The 18,192-nt window shown below is 37.0% G+C and overlaps 1 protein-coding gene across 1 annotated transcript; it reads right to left on the reverse strand.

The window, feature by feature from the left end:
- Nucleotides 1-116: 116 nt before the first annotated feature.
- Nucleotides 117-1,887, reverse strand: LOC118790290 (homeobox protein MSH-C-like). The gene is made up of 2 exons (XM_036547197.1): nucleotides 1,424-1,887; nucleotides 117-621 (listed from the first exon to the last, which is right to left on the reverse strand). The coding sequence occupies exons 1-2, from the start codon at nucleotides 1,830-1,832 to the stop codon at nucleotides 206-208; spliced, it is 825 nt and encodes a 274-aa protein (XP_036403090.1). The 5' UTR covers nucleotides 1,833-1,887; the 3' UTR covers nucleotides 117-205.
- Between the last annotated feature and the right edge of the window lie 16,305 nt (nucleotides 1,888-18,192).

Consider the following 18,192-nt stretch of genomic DNA (forward strand, 5'->3'; position numbering starts at 1 on the left):
AACCATAATACAACTGCAAAATAACATTCAAACATCTGTAACACATTTCATTCAACTGGTTGTTAAAGATATTTTGCAGAAAAAAATATTCATAGATTGCTCTCTAATGTGGGATCATAGATTCATCAGTGTTGTGATGAGTAGACTGAACTGAGAACATTCAAATTGCTCTAAAATATATTTATTTGTATCAGGCTTCATCTACTTATGACAAATAATACATCCCATAGGTTACAGGTCCACTGAAAAGTCCAGGCACCGGTAAGGTAGGCCTTGGGAAGGCGTTCGAAGGTCCGTACAAGGAGGGAGTTCCCACATGTGCTCCCAGTGGGAATGGAAACGCAAAAGCAGGTAGGAGCGGTTTTGTTGCAAGTTTGAATTTTTCCAATTCGGCTTCTTGAAGTCTTTTAGCTTTCGCCCTTCTGTTCTGGAACCAGATTTTGACCTGTGTCTCCGTGAGATTTAGTGAATTGGAAAATTCAGCCCTCTCTGCAATAGATAAGTACTGTTTCTGACGAAACTTTCTCTCCAGGGCAAGCAGCTGCGAAGTGGTGAAAGGTGTTCGAGGTTTTCTGTTGTTCTTGTGTTTCCGAAGAGGGCAAGGAGATGGAGTGGAGTTTCCTGTTAAATTACAAAAAAGTGCATTAATTTGATATCCAACAATCTCTTGGTTAAAAATAATCGCGGAGCCTCGATTACAGCTTTTAGTTATTCTAAAAAGTGTGCGCAACAAACTTAAGTGACCTGTCTTGGATGGTTGGGTCAGTTGTGATTAGCAAAACCAATTTCCAAAGTCAAAATGAAGAAATAAGCAACACATGCGTCAAAATCTGGAGTTAGGGTTCCACGTTTTTGGCAGGCCATCCATGATTTAACACAATGCAGTTAAAATCTACCCGCGAGTTATCTTATTCAAATCAGTGTCTTACTCCAGTTAATTATAAATAGCCTAATGAATAAATGCGTTCTTTCGTTTACAATCTTTTTCCTTTTTTCAGATTGTATGAAGTCATTGATTCTGGGTAATTTACGAGGAAAAGCAGTACCAATTTAAATGCGTTACTGAAAACTAAAATCCACCTCATTTGGACTTTAATTTAGCTGTCCCTTAATTTATGGTCTTATAGGGAAAGCTGTTAAAAATGTAATTACGTCTCGGATATGCCCATCCCAAAAACGTGATCACTTTGTCATTTGTCAGCACAATTGGATAGACATAATCACTCATTTCAACGATTCCTCACCTTCATCGTCATCTTCATTATCATCAACAACAAAATATAACTAATAATACACTGACGATTACGATTTTAGTCAATTTTGTCAATTGAAGCAGTACTGGTATACAGTAAATATACTACTTAGAGAGAGCAATTATTTAAAAGTAACTTCATAGATAAGGCTAAAAACAAAATGGACTTACTTGTTGGAGTGGAGTATGATGCTGTCTGAAACCAAGTGCTCTGATCGTTGTCATTTAAATCTTCACCCTCGTTTTTCGGGGAGTCAGACAAATTTGGAATGCTTTCCGCGGAAATATTACTCTCTGCGTAAATTGTCCTTGGCGAAAGTTGCCTTGGCTGTTCAGCAGCAGCTTTTGGTGGAACCACACCTAGCTCAGAGGAAGAATACTGAGTCCGACACGGCGATCTATTTGAAATGAGTGATTCGACACTAAAAGGGAGACTGAAAGTCTTGCATTTAAATCCTTTTGCAGTGGTCTTATCCTTTGACTGAATTCCGTCCCTCTCCGAATCTTCCTTTTCGTTTAGTTTTAAATCTTGGGAGAGAGACCCGTGGACAGGATTCATGATACCAGAGAATGGGGCCATGCAACACTGAATAAATAGCTTGACAGTCCAGAACCGCGTCCAAGCGTAATATAGCTCAGAGGATCACAGCGCTCACTGTCATAAGCTCACTACTTCAAGTATTCGCTTTCGGCTATAAAAGCGCCGCAAGTTTTCTCTCATCTCACCGCCTTCCAATCAGCTTGTTAACTTGACCACGTGATATTGCTATCTTTCACTTTGATTGGTCAACTCGCCTCTAAAAGACATCAAGAAGGATTTTGAAAGAAATGAGTAGTTAATCATAGATGTCTTGCTGAGAAGGTTTATTGATAGCTCACGGGCTCTGGTCTCCTTGGTGCACCGAGCCACCAGAGCAATTTTAGTGCAATTAACCAGTGGGGCAGCTTCTAGAAAGACTCTCTTTACTCATTAGTAGAACACTTATTGAAACCATACAGGGAGACAGCTAACCCTTTGGCCTTTACACATTGGAGAAAGAAAACAAAATCTGTGCATACATTATTTCTCATTTGTTGCCAATCAAATTAAACAAATGACCAAGCATAGAATGGTATTATATAATATTCTAAAAACGCTGGTATATATTTATGAAATATACATATATATATATATATATATATATATATATATATATATATATATATATATATATATAACATGAATTTACTTAATTTATCACATAAAACACGTTTCTGGGCACATACATATATGTCTACATGAAAATGTACCATGTCAATAAAGTATTCGTTCGCATAAAACAGCAAGTTAGAAACGGATTAGGTATGATTGCTAATATTACGACGTTACAGTAATTTAGAGCTTGTCTTGGCCCTTCAGGGCTACAAAACTTCGGATTGAAAAGCAACAGGCAATTTTTCACTCTAAGTCAAACCATTTAATAAGGCAGACGAGTTATGTTTTGGAAGGCGCCAGACGCGGCAGGATCAAAAAGGAAGCTACCTCGGGCAGAAAAGGCAACAGTTAGCTCCACTTAACCAATTGTCCTCAAAAATTAATAGTCTGGTGTATAGCTGGAAGGGCAACATTGCTCACAGACATCACATGAAACAATGTTAACCGTTTCGACTCTGTTTTTTGTTTAGAAAAGGACTTGTGTGGAATGCTTCTCAGGATAAATGCAGTAAGACTGTGCCAGCAAGACTGAATTTCTTGGAAATTCTTTCTGCGGAAGAAATGAGGCTATAGGTTACTACATCGCACAAAATAAGTCTGAATGTTTAGGAATAAAGCTACAGATAGCAGAAATTATACGGCTGAAGTCACATGCAATCGCTTGGTCGGCAAATTCATATAATATAAAATGAGAAGCTTCCCTTTAACAAAAGTAGATTATTTGTTAATGTGATAAATCAAGAGTCTTCTCAGCTACTGTCCTATTAGGAAACAGGAATCACGGAGTATGAGTGACACAATTTTCTTCTGTTTAACAAATGAATAAGTGTGGGTTTCTGGTCAGACCAAAATTTACAGATCTCTCGTGCTGGAGTACTACGACATCACACAAGACTAATGAAACTGATTCCCCCCTGAAATTCAGCGCTGGAGCTGAAACAGGTGATTCAAATTTTCAGGGAAAATGCTGGTACCGAATGTTGTATCCCTCACAATTGTGAGTTAATAAACAACTGTATTAATAATTTAGGCCATTTTAATCTTTTTATTAAGAAATTATTCTTTAGGAACAACTAACATCTTTAGGTACACATAATAATAATAACACAAAAAACACAACAACGTTGTAAGTTGTTCATTTTGAATTGTAGTGTCTCCATTTTCAACCGTTTAAAGGACCGTCATGATATTCAAAATTCAAAAAAGAAATTATTTCATCACAGTATTTTTTTTGTAATAGAGCTATGGCCTTTTGATAATTCTTGACCCAATAACTGTCATGTGTTCATGTAAAACTGACTTTCAGAACAATGTAAGAACGGTCGATACTAATTAAACACACACATTATGACAACCACACAAAACATTTATTCATCGTTTCATTAATCTTATAATGAATATATTGCTGATAGGCGATCTGAGAAGATCAGAAGCTGTTGTGACGAAGGAAAAATGAATATTCATCCTAAATGTTTTCGTGTGAACATTGTCATGGTTAAAGAAAAATTAATCTCACGTGCAAGTGGTTATGAAATATTATGGATGAGATTTATAATTATTTTAATTTGCATACAATTACAAACGATACAACAGTCATCAACTGCTTAGCCAATATCTTCCACTTTTACATACAGTTGCACTTGCCGCATTGTTTTGATCAAGCTGGAAATATAACATCAAGTGTTAATGGACAGTGCTATGACAGGCATTGATTGATCAAAACATATGACGTATGACGTGTTAAAACATATTCCATGCGTTCATAATTTACAGAAGTGTCTTGTGTGTGTGCGTGTGCGGTGGGGAGTGGTGGTGGTTTCAAACCCGATTGGCATTAAAAGCATCTGACATTAAAAGCATTAAAAGTATCTACAATAAAATCAATCCACTAACGCCAAGAACTGTACATACATGTGGTTCTAATAGCATTTCCAAATGATCCTCCTTGCACTGATATTACTTCAGATGTCATAAAAATGACTCCTTCAGTCAAAACCCCCCAGTGCTTCCCAATTCAACTAGAAGAGCAGGATGTCAATGAAATCCTCTCATGTAGTGCAATGTGTGAACCCTTCAACGTGGATACTACTCTGACCTGACACGGTTAAGAAACACTGTACATTTTGAATTATTCATAATTCTTGTCACATGTATTATGCAACAAAATGAACAATGCATCAATGTCTTATTTACCATTCTCTCTTAAATTTTGCAATTTATCCTTTATGAACCTGGGCAGGTCTTCACATGTTTGAAATGAAGCTTGTCCCTTATGTTGGACTGGGTATGGTCTATAACAGTGAATGCGTGGAGGGGTGCACAACCATGGGAACTTGAGGTTCCTCCTTCTGAAAGGCCGCATTTCAAGCGATCTTTAATTATTTAGGCGATTTTCACCATGCGGATCAATTACGTAATTAAGGTTTTATTTGTGGAAAAACATTTCTTTGTGCTGTATTGCATTTGTATGGAGGAATGGTGGGGCCGCCCTTCTCTGTAGTGTATTCTAATTCACAATTAATGATGAAAAAATCTCAGGGATCTCATTTATCAATCATTTGTTGGATTGATACTCACTTTATTCTTATTCACAGATTATAGATTTTTTTCAGAAATGCAAATAAAGTGGGAATACGTCAGGTCTACATTTACATTGTTTAGATTGAAATGTGTGCATACACGCAGTCACTAAATATTTCCTATTGTGTGTAACAGTTAACCATTGAAACTGAAGATTCTGCTCAAAAGCTGATACATCAATGTATTACCGGCTGTAATAAACATCACAAGATGCTGCTGAGTACTCCACACAGACCCAAAACACAGTTATTATGCTACAAACCATTTCATGAAAGATGTCATGGGAAAACAGTAATATAATGGAAAAATACCTGCACTTCATATCTCTGCAGACCACAAACTACATTTCATTAGAGTTCTCTAAGCTCCCAGGCAGACAACCACCTTCAGAGCAAGATTGAACAGATTATAATTACTTAGGAAGTTATGTCATCATCAGCATAAAGCCCTTTCGCCAGTGAGTGCCATTGCTCTCCTCATAACAACAGCATATCCCTGTTCAAAACAATAAGATTTCACCTCAGTCATTCACTGTATATTACAACCTGTACTGCTGGCTCTGGATATTTTACATGAAGACATTGTAAGCAATTAAAAATGTTTTAGAATAATTGACTCACTGTAGTTACTTTTTTGCTTTTAAGTAAAGTTAGGAAATACAGTGTAACCCACTTAATATCCCCTTTGGTCAACTGAACAAATATGTGAAATCAAGCAGGGTGTGATTTTACCATGGTTTCAAAATTATCCGTTTGTGCCACGCACTGGAGAATAAAGAGCCGTGCCATTGTGCATTTTACATTTAAATAAAGAAAACAAATTTGATTCATTGATACTAGACTACTATTACAGTCTTACATGGAAATTTATTAAGTCAAATGTTTTCACATAATTGCATAATATGGTTAACCACAGTTTCATATCTTTCCCTGTTGTATAGCTGGCAAGCTTGCTGGCTGGTGATATTAAGAGTGCATTGACATTTATCTTAATGCTGAGTTGCGCATGGTTTTGAAAAAAAAAGTGACACAAAGAGGGGGTTTGCTAGTAACTGATGTGACATTAAATGGTTCATCTATTTCCTTTCATATCACTTTTCGCCCATTAGGAATTCAAGATTTTTAAAATAACAATAATTTTAAAAATTCCCAATATTACTAAGTTTTGAACTTTATATTGAATGACTTGTTTCCTCTGTAGATTGGTTTTACAGTAAATAGAATTGCCTCAAATATCGTAATGGAATATTTTGTTTTCAGAATCCCTACTAAGTCAGCTATAGCTCTGCCAATACCGTGATTGCACTGTCACAGTCAATTGGCTGTTTTTCTTCACTCTGCTCTCTCTTTGCCTTCAAAGTTTTCTGAGCAGCTGATTTTATGTGGAATGTTTGTCTCCTTCCTGTGGGGTTTCATAGATTTCACATGCATCCACCACTCTTCTTTGAAATAAAAATGGAAAAATATTTTCTGATTTGTTTGTATCAGGAAGTAATCATGATTTTAAATAAATCTTTTAATGTGCAATTCAAGTATGCTTTTGACAAGCCTTTGTCTTCTGAAGGTTATGTGTAATCAATATGAATATATAACATGTTTTCCATACTACACAGGCATTAAAATATACTTACTGATGACAAAACTGTCTTTACTGCTTCGTAATAAAGGAACAAGAGTAAACTGTGTTTATGTGATGTACTTTAAGAATACCCTTTAAATAATCACAAGTATTAATGTAAAGACTTGCACCAAAAGATTGGGTTACACATGCTCTGATTCTGTTCAGTCTCAAAAGTGAACTGCACCAGGCTTCTTCTAAATGCCGCCTCTTAGGCAATCCTTTATTGAGTTCAGGTTGTTTAAAATCAGTTAAGCACCTGTCTTGAAACAGAAGCACCAGATCTTGCAGGGAATAATGTCTTACCAATTTCATACAATTTTCAACCATTAAGGCAAGTTCTACAAAATGTACATATTTTTGTTCTTTACATATTGTTAGCTACATATATTTACCTTATCACATCGAGATTTTCAGTTATTTATGTCCAGATATCCTTCTTATGAAAATAGAAATCCCAGAACTCTACCGGGGTAGACTCAGTATGCATAATGTATACCACATTGCATCAGTCACCACACAGGTTTTTGGCATAGAAATGGGATTTTCACAAGAAAATGTGGACACAAATCAATTAATCATATTTACATAACTAATGCAATTTTTCCATTTTTTTGTAATGTTACTCTAATTCAAAAATCCCTACTTAGTTTTTATTGCACATCTCCTATTTGGTCTCTGTGGTTGAAGTGCCCAGTTTTTCGGTCCATTATCATTTTAAAAGGGGTTGATTAATTTATGATATTTCAGTTAATGCAACCTTTTATTTAATCTATCATGGCTACTACAACTGGAGTTTGTTTTGGGCATGCTGCAGTTTCAGTCAAAGTAAGTGTCAACTGAAAGCCATGCCACAGCTTTACTAAAAGTAATGGTACAGCCAAAAATGAATTTCAGTTTCCAGATTCTTAAATTCTCAAAACATGTCCTCAGTGAAGTGACATTTGAGGTGAACATTTTTGAGGTGAATATATTTATTATATAATATGTGGAGGTGTCACACCCCTACAGACCTTAACCTTTTCTTGCTGGTATGACAGGGTTATATGATAAAAGTATCAGAATTCAAACCAGAATGCTTTTAAAATCTTAATACCAGTATCAAAGGGGAATGCATTTTGCCCAGGATTTTCTTCAGATCAGATAAAAAAAAAAGATCAGTCTGAGTCATCCTTGACATCTGTCCCAATAGCTACATCAGTCCAAGCTTTCTTAACATTGCAAAACTCTCCTCCAGCTATGGAGGAATTACAGCCTATCCATAATTCCATGAAGATTTGGCTGTCCTGCTCCACAATTTACAGAAGGGTGTTTGACAGTCAAGAGTGATATACTATTGTTTTTTTTCAGCAAAAGATTGGTTCTTGGGAATATGCCTGTGTAGGTCATACTTTTGACTCTTTTCAGGTTTGGACTCTGAATATTGCAGCTGGTTATCTGACCCCTCACACAACAGGGAAGTTATGTTTAGTTGTGATATCTGATACCTTACACAGGACTCAGTTTAATGTAGACTTTTTAAACTAAAATATTGATAAGTACCACAACTTTCAATGTATAATTTGTCAAAGGATACATGCCAGTTACCTACGCATGCATTAAAGCAGTGATTAAGTATTCAATATGAGTGCTTTTCCAATGTTTATTAGCTTGGATAAAACCATTCAGTCATAAAACAAGGGTCATTTCACTTATTTCTGTCTTGCATTTGTGTGTTCAGTGTAGGTCGAATAAACACTCAACCATACCAAAGGAAACAGCCTGAAAAGAGTTTGAGGTTTCTGCCCAGACACATAAGGTTACCAGGCAATAACGTTTTTGAAAGGGGCACTTAACACTATGGCCTTGGGTGACACATGCTTGAAGAAAGATCTTGACCCTTTATGTGACTTTACAAGAGTTTGACTTGACCCAATCAGTTTTACGCTAAGTTTTGACACACAGTCTTAAAGGTGTTTGACTGTTCTGCCAAAGATGCTTAGGCCATTTTGACATCAAGGTCATTCACACATTTCAACATGATTCTAAGTAAAAGCTGTTACTAAGCAATCCAGTCTTCTCTTTGTGGCTTGTTCATAACATTGACTATAACACTAAAGCAAGTTTATTCTTTTCATAACTTATGTATCGTTTTCATTGAGTTTGCTGGTTGCAGAAATGTATAAAAAAGTTCTTTGTAATGACAAAAAATGACTTATTGACAATATTGAAGCTTGGCAGAAAAATATGAAATGGAAAAGTCTACAGTCAAAGTAAAAAGCATTTGAACTGGATTCTACCTATGTGTGGTGTGCAGCACCTGAAGCACTCCAATGGGATTTCTGGATGAGCGCTGATCTACAGTATATTTTCTACCCTCATACCCAAGAGAGATACATACAAAAAAAGAAACAGTATTTAAGGTGCACCACAAAGATGACGATGGGTGATTTAATACGCAATTTCTTCTGGAAGTTTTCTGCGGAATTAAGCCAACATTCTTGAGGAAAGGCTTTGGGACAATAAGGATGGTCACACGGGTTTGAATACAGGGATGAGAAACTAATTGTGGGTGCTTTGTGGTCCCACAGGCAACCAAGGAATGTCACCACATTTTCATACACTCTCAACGGCCAGCCTTACAATAAATGATTTTTCACAAAAGCTTCTGCCGCAGAATCAATTATCCTCTTAGTGTTAGACTGAACTTTCAGCGAGGTCAGACCACAAACCATTGAATAAATTACAGCAATTGGCATATTATATAGAATGCACTTTTCACTTAATATGAGCAGATTTCCTAAAATATAATCTTATCATTGCATATGTGGGATGCTGCTGTTTACCAGGGTCTCTCAATGTGTCACTTTGGGTCTCACTGAATGCTCTCACTGTAAAAAGAATGCAATGTCATTGCCACTAAACTCCAAGGACATAGTCACAGGGTTTTATGTAAAACAGAGGTCCCTCATGGTCTTTTGGTAATTCCACCCAATATCAGAAGCAAATTGTAAAACTTATGACTACAATATGTCTGCTGTCTTGTTCTACTAAATTTTGCCCATCAGAGCGAGGTAAGCTGATTTTTGGGCTCATAAAAAAGATTTTCACTTGTGAGACTTGAATGGAAACAACAGAACACAGACCAGTTTGTTCAAAATTTAGAACATATCAATTGATAGGATTCGCTTTAAAGCATTTCATGACATTCTTTTTATAAAACACCATCCTTTGACTGTTTCACGACTGATTTTATTTACCTTGGAATTTTTTAAATGTTCCATTAAAGAGTGACAATGACATCAAAACGGCATTACAGCTGTTACTAAATGTAGGACAAAATATGTTTTCCAGCGGAAGTTTTTCCAGGGGGAAAAGCAGGCCAATTAAGGACAAAATTTAATTTTTTTCTGTGACACCAGGAATAAGCGGGTCTTGGAAAACTGAAATAAAAACATCATTTATCATTTATTTAAAATATCAATCATTCACTGCATCCAGATCCAAACTGATGTGATGATTTTTGTTTGTAAGGTATTTTATATGATGCAATTAATACACTGATTCAGTTAGACATGTGTCTGTAGCAAAGATTTTAGGTTTAATGGACACCCACAGTAAAAGCAGCAGTAATTCAGAGGTTGCCTCAGATGCTAATTCTTTGGTTATGGGTGTTACGAACTGGATAAAAGAGAATGTGTTTAATGTTATACGCTTTGCTATTCTATGGTCAAAATATGCTGACATATTTTGTAGTAAACTATAAAAACGTGAAGTCACTTTAGTCTTTGGTAGGTAGTGAAGGCATGGTAACAATGAAGTCAAAGGCATGTGTGTCCTCACATGCAAAATCAGTATTGGCTTGTGCCTCTCTTGGTAAGTGCTTTTTGCCTAAATACTCACCCTCTTTCTGCAGTGTTATCTGTAAAGGTGTTGGGCTCCCATTGTTTAATTATTGCTTATGGTGTCAGTAACACATAACATGTTTGCATATTTTGAAATGTTTACAATTTCTCTATTAAATAACATTAATTTCTTGTTAAATGTAAATGTTATTAAATATCACGGTGAACTGTGTTTCAGTACCAGTTTAACTACTGGCACATATGTTAAAGGGACAGCAAATCCTTAGTAGCAAAGGATGCTGCAGGCTGCTTCTCTTAACATGGTGAACTTCTGTATTGATTGATAGTTGCTTCACCCATAGAACACAACCACCCTATGCCAAAGAGCCTGCATATGAGCATCATATAAGCATCATGGGTTTTTATCACCATCTGTGAAACATCTGTGGAAACCTGCATCATAGCAGGTTTCAGGGACACGGCACCTATCCGTCTAAAGCAGGTTCTACTTATGTGGTCACGTTGGATAGGCAAGAAAAAAACATTCATGGCTCATAAAGTGAATCTTCATATTAATGTGCTGGGCCAAATTCTCACATGCTCACAGTTTCAAGGTTGTACACATAACTTATTATTGCTCAATCATATTGTTTATAAATCATTTATAGATTACAATAATAAAAACGGAAATACCATATTTTAAAAATACAAGTTTCATATTTCATAGAAGTTTTGTGCTTCATATTGGTATAACTACATACCTGTATGTATGCTTTGCATCAACCTGTACCTGTTTTTTTTTGTGAATTTATTTGTGTTAACTTCACCGTTATGTAAATTTTATACTTCTGATACATTTGGGATGTTTGAATTATTTTTGACACAGCTGGGTGAAAGCCAGAACATGTTAATGTTTGCATTGCCTTATGCACTGTCCTAGAGGCCATTTTTGAGAACTGCTGTCCCTGAAAGTTGACGTGTAAGACTAGAAGATGCTGTGTTTTGTTTGTCATCTCCATCCTTTACCAATTCACATGATAGTACAGAGGGAGGGTATTTAATACATACTTAAGATAAAAGGTTCATGGCCCAGGAAACAAATCTACATTTTATTACTAAGCCCACCCAGCTCATACTTACAAACTCAGTGTTTAGTTTTCACTCTGTGTTACACTTGGATGAATAGCACATATATCACTCAAGAACAAAAAAAAAAGAACAAATAAAGTTCTTCTTGTCTGGCCTTTTAATGTTGAAAAGAAATATTTCTGGAACCAGAGAAGCATCATATTCTATTTGGAACTCAGTCTATACACCGTCTCCTTTGTTGACAGTGTTATCCTTCATTCAGTCTTGGGCTCTTAAAGATTATAGTTATGAGGTTGCTTCTGCACCAGCTTTCTAACAGATCTCTTTTTGTGGCTGTAGGTTTACTGCAGTCACCGGAATGAAAGGTCTGAACAAATACGTGGGCTTGATTGTCCTGACATTACAATTTCAAATTCCTCCCATGAAACAGTGAACAATGGGAGGGTGGAATGTTAAAAGGGCCTCTGAATAAACAAGCATTAAATTCTCTTTCAGAATGATGGGTTTGGCTTTTTAAGAGATGTAGAGGATTCTATCATAAAGTATACGCGGCCAATACGGGGCAGTACAAAATGAAAAAGATCTGTGAAACAAAAAAGATCAAATGCAGATGCATGGCATTTATTTAATACTTGGCCAAAGCTTATTTTTCTCTCCCTCTTTTCTATGCAAGCGGAGGAATGGGGGGGGGGGGGGGGGGGGCAAAGCTTTGTTGTGCCATTGCTTAATGAGCTGGAAAATACAATTGCACTTTTCTGACTGTGAAAATTGCTTTGAGGGCATCATAAATTAGCTGCTGGGAGATACTTAAATTGATGAGCCTTTGTGTGCTCTGTGCGTAGCCCGTGTGTCAAGGCCATCCTGTGTAGAGTCCCATGGAGAACGCTGCAAGGGAAAAGTGATTAAGAATCACAGCATTTAGAAGACAACTGTTGCTGTGAATGCTCCAGCGTGTTTTTACTCTCAGCATCCGAGGCCATCACAGTACACTGTGTCATTCTGAATGTTGCCAAAAATTCCCATCCCCAGATTTTCAGAAGCCTGAAATATTTTTACTGGCAACTGTCACTTTTTTTGTTTGAAGTAGTGATGTGGGACACAACAAATTTACCAGTATCTGTAATATCACAGTATGAGAGTAAATCACTCCTCTTTCGTGTAATGCATTCCCAAATAAAGATTTTCTGAGCATTGCAGGTCAATTGCATCTGAAAGAGGGAGAAGAAAAGAAATTGTAGCTAGTACGTATATTAATGTTGTGTGTACATGAATAAATACATAGTAGCTCAATTGTCATCGGTCAGAAAAAGTGGAGCAGTTTAATACATGTCAACATTACAGTAAATTCCTTTAGTCATTGTGTCTGACAAGCAAGTTTTACTTTTTTCTCCCTCTAAGCTGGAGATGAAAGGAACCCAAACTATTCCACTTGGAGTCTGGATCCCACACAGCATATTTACTGGGCCCGTGCTCTCTTGACTACAGCGCAAGGCATCTGCTGCATACAGCCTGCATATCTCTGCATTCTAATGTGCATGTCCCGCTGGGTTTTTAACTTTTGCTCTGTGTAATTGATGGCTTCCACACTTCAGCTGAGTTCTTCGACCTCTCCCTGCCGATTGCTGGTATATTTCTGCGGTGCCGAGGCTTTGTATACACCATTGTTCTTTACAGAAGGCTTCGAATGGGCTGAGAAAAAAAGTCTCCCCTGATATTTAGTAAACTCCGAAGGGCACTTTTCATTCTTATTCTGCAAGCTTGGCACATGCCTTCTGTTACTAAGTGGCGTTGCATTGAAAGGCTCTACATCTTCTATTCTTCAGCCCACTAGGTACCCAGACTTACAGCCCTGGCAGCTGTTGAGACCTCTAAAAGGCTATAGACTTCTCTCTGCAGGTGAGCTCCCCTGCCAAAGCAATTTCCAGTCAAAGGCTCTTTCAGGATTTCAATGGGAAGCTGACTTCGTATGTGCCACTGCTTTCACAATGACGGCCTTCTCTAAATATGCAGCTCATACAGAGTAGACCCATTCTGTCCTTTTTTTTTGTCTTCGAAAGAAGCCAATGGCTGGCGCAAGCCCTGCGTGGTTCAGGGGCTAGATGCTTTCTCCACTGTGAGCTGTTCCATATTACTTATAAGGTGTGGTGCGTAGTCGCCTCAAAGGCCTCTTCTGTTTTCCCAAAATGGCCAGCAAGCTGGGATATCTATTCATTTGGTTACTTAAGTGTAATTGCTCTCTTTGAAGCCTCAGAGAGGCAAATAATTTTCTCTGCCCTCAGGCAGTAATGGCGACACAGCCAGCGACCCCCCTGGCCTGTAGCTGCCAGAGTACCTCCGAAAGGGCAGGTCCCACACAGAGAAGAAATAATACAGCCAGGGCCGCTCAATTTCACCTTCTTTTCATCCCTTTCTTTTTAACTTTTATTAACAACAGCTTTCAGTGCCATATCGAGGACTCTGGAGGAAGGGGGGAGCCTTGCGCAGGCTGACTGGTGAAGTCACAGCAGTATTTCCCGTTACATCAATGGTATCAGGACAAGGCTGCATTGAGAAAACACTTGTGCCTACAGCTCACACCAATCCACCCAGCTTCCACTTTCATGGTTTTAGGGACACAGGGTACAACACAGATAATACACAGTAGGCTTATTTTTTTAATTGATTACTACAGTTTCAGGTACCTGCATGTTGACATTCTTCATGGCACTCTTACATGTGAAGGGGGTGCACTCTTTTTGTTCAAAGGTTATAATCAGGCATATTGTTTTTCACATTACGGCACTAATGTTTCAAGATAGTTGTATCTTTATAACGGCGACATCCTAGAGGCTTACAAGCACCCCCTCGAAGATTGAGATGAAATACGTGTTTCTCTTAAATATAATTAACAAGCTGTAGCATTTCAAAGCAAACATAGGTTTCATGAACATCACACACCGTGACTATAAACAATAATTAGATTATCATATGATTGAGTGTAGAAAACCAAAATATACTTTACACAGATTATATCAGGAGAATCATGTTTCTCAAGGTACACAATGGAGCAACTCTGAAGCAATAAGTACCATGACATCTGTGAATACAATGGTGTAAAAGCCCAACCTTATTTTTACTTATTCTGTCGAAAATTTTATATAGTTTTTAAGTTTGTCTAGGTTCTTTTTTATTTTTTTACTAAGCATACACAAAAGTACATACATTCAAAGTGGCATAAAACAACAACAGTAATAATAATACAAAACTTTCAGAGGAGGTCTTCAGTGTATTTACAGAACATTTTTATAATCAAACTTAGTGTCTGTACTAATTATATTTGGTAAATAGATGTTAACAGCCACAGTTAATATTAAATTTCACTCTTGTAGAAACAGGCTCTTAAATACTAACAACACAAGATTGTCCTTGTCATACAAGTTTCACAGGATCTTTTTCATTATAATTAAAGGGGAGAGTTCAGAAAAACCACCAAAAACAGTTTGGCTTTCTCAGTTATGCATAAAAGACAATTCTTCAGTTACACTACATGAAGTATTTAATCTTCAAAGAAAACAAACATTTGGGCATGTTACAACAAAAACTAGTAGACACCATGAGCTTACCAATTAGTGCCTTATGTATTCTTTAAGCCATTTACACAACAGAGGCCAGTTGCTATATCTACATTCACATCTGTGTTTTCCAACCAAGTGTAAAAGTACCTGAAAATTAGACATCTGTCTAGTTTTGATATTATTGTGTGTGTCACATTTCTGGTCATATTGTTGTGTAAATATGAGCAATCTCTGTTCAAAGCAGGTACAACCACCCTATACACCTCATTTAGTTATAAACAGGTAGTAATCATAACTTAACTTGCAGTTTAATATTAGACTGTCCATCACACAAAGTACACTGCTATCTTAGCTGAAATTACTCAGCTATCTTCAATAATGGACAATTAGTGTATCAATTATAGTACTTCCATATATTCATTACGTCACATACAAAATTGTTAATTACACAAATGGTAAATCATTTTACATGGTAAGAAATCCCTTTGTTATCACATTAGAGTATGACTTCATCTACTGTTGCAACAGTAATATGGAAGGAAGTGATAAGTACTAAGATATGCAATGGATTATGAACCATATTCCAAATACAACATGGAAACTGGCTCCCATATTTTTACCGAGTAAATTACCTCTTGAGTTTATAGTAGCAGTGCTGCACCTGGGATTCAGAATTGCAACTGTCAGGTATGAAGTCCAGTTCTTTAAATTCTACAACACGGAAGACTCTACTGCATACTATATGTTGTCCATCATGACATGCAATATGACTCCTGGTCCATATTTGCATAAACATCTATTCATCTGAAGTCAAACGTGCAACACTCCTCAAATGCATTATGCATTATCTGTTGGTACATGGCCAATGAAATTACAATGTTAAATTTCATTTAATATGGCCACCATACCCTACTCAATTCTCTGCTATGCTTTGCCAGGCATTTTCCAGCTTATGACTTTCTTAGACTTAACCTTGTGGGACATCCAAATTGCCTGTGAATTGTTCTCAGGTTACTTCTATATATGACAGTGATGTAAGTTGTGTTCCTCCTATCTTAAAAAGGGTAATTTGTGTCGGGCCCATGTTGTCTGCCTCAAGAGGACTGGGTAAAAACCTAGTGAAAAAAAAAAAAACGTGGTATTGTTATGGTAATAGCAAGCAGGGTCCTTTGTGATCCATTGTTTGAATCCTGCTGGTACTGTAGGATGATGTAGTACTCAGTGTTTAAAATACAACATTTGCATATGATATTTGCAAAAAACAATACATAGTTATACTCTTTGGAAGCAATAATTAATGTAAAACCAGCTCAGATTGTGATAGAATTATTTGTGATAAGAGTGATCTCTGTAACATTTGTACCAGTGTTTCTCATACATTAAAAATAACTGTTCAAAGTAAAAAAGAATATAGACCCAAAGGTATAAAAGCAATATATCAGCAGATCAGATCAATGCTGCATGGATGGCCAGCTGTAAAATAAAACAGAGTTATGAATATTACATGTTACTTGTATTATTTGCTTTGAGGTTTTAAAGGGAGACACGCTTCCTGTAGCCATGGCAGCTGGTAACAATTTTGAGACATATTAAGAGCAAGCTCTGCCAAATAACTTCCCTTTGGGATTTTTTTTGGGATTCTATAAAAACCAATAATGCAATTATGATCCTGTTTAGCAGAAATCATTCACTTCTGCACTGTTTATTGAAGAAGCAGTTTATGAAAGGGCAGAATTTTTCTATGACATTAATTTCTGTGTTAACATCCACAGCATTCAAGTAGCTTCCTTGATTTCTACTTGCTCTGAAAAGTGGATTGTTTTCAAATATAAAAGCCATGGAGAATTAAATTCTACTCTGCCTGACATGGAGCACGGAACACTTTGAATGACACAACGTAACGTCCCAGATATTCCGCAGAAAGCCATGCATGTATGCGATGAGAGTTTCAAAGATTCTTTAACAGAGTCTGAATCCAATAATGCAGGGATGATGCACTTAGCAAAATAAACTACTCCATATGATGTACTCCTGGAAATGGCCCGGTGTATCTGTGATGTGGTGAGGACCTTGAACTTGCAGGTTAATACTGATCATCCCAGCAGGATTGCATGTCAACAGCTTTAGCCTCCCAGGGTTATTCTCTGCCCAGGGGGAACTTCCAGGCCTGCGGTTATCAGATCGCACTGTATATTGATGTCTGTCTGCTGTGTGTAATGTTGCGATCAGTTGGTAAGATACATGACACATGTTATTCAGCCATTTCCGGTATGCGTTTTGTAAGGCCTGAGGAATGAGACTGCAACAAAACCAGACCACAAAAAGGTAAGACGACAAAGCAAGTTAGATTAGGGTTTCCAACAGATCACATGCACAACCGGCTGCCTGGCGTGTGAAACTTGTTGCGCTAATAGAACTACACACTTTTCTCACAGGAAATCGGACAACCACATCGTAACTGCAAAGGGTAATAAAATGCAATTGCATCATGGTGTTCGGCATTTTAATTATTTATGAGAACAGTCTCTTTAAATTGAAATAGATGGAGACATTATGATGAAAAATGGGGCTTCGGTCAGCGTTTGTCTCTCTTGTCTTTGAACAAGCTAAAAATACACATAACCCAAAGGTCCCCAATTATTGCTAATTGAAAAACACAGCAATGTCATGGCAATTTGCTGGTCTAAGTGCCAATTAAATGGCTCCCTCCCCGTTTAAGAGGACTCAGGCAGCATTTAACAAGTCACAAAGATAGACATGTCTGACTGTTTGTGAAGCAATGCCATAAACAGCTGACATTATGTTACGTAAGTGGGCTTAATGTTCCATAATGTAGCTACTACACTGCAGTAAGGTGTTAACGCTCTAGTCCTACCATGTCAGAATTTCACTTGGAAAGTAAAATTAAAATTAGTGTCAGAATTCAGATACTACTGCAGAAATGCTCTTAACATTTCACATCAATTTCAGATGCACAACAAACAGCAGGACGCCAGAATGAACCTTCTTTGTGTTAATTTTAACACAGCCATTGAAAAAAAATGCGGTAAATATGTTAATCAGACTGGTACATCAAGCATA

The sequence above is a fragment of the Megalops cyprinoides genome, chromosome 1, assembly GCF_013368585.1.
Source record: "Megalops cyprinoides isolate fMegCyp1 chromosome 1, fMegCyp1.pri, whole genome shotgun sequence".
NCBI lineage: Eukaryota > Metazoa > Chordata > Actinopteri > Elopiformes > Megalopidae > Megalops > Megalops cyprinoides.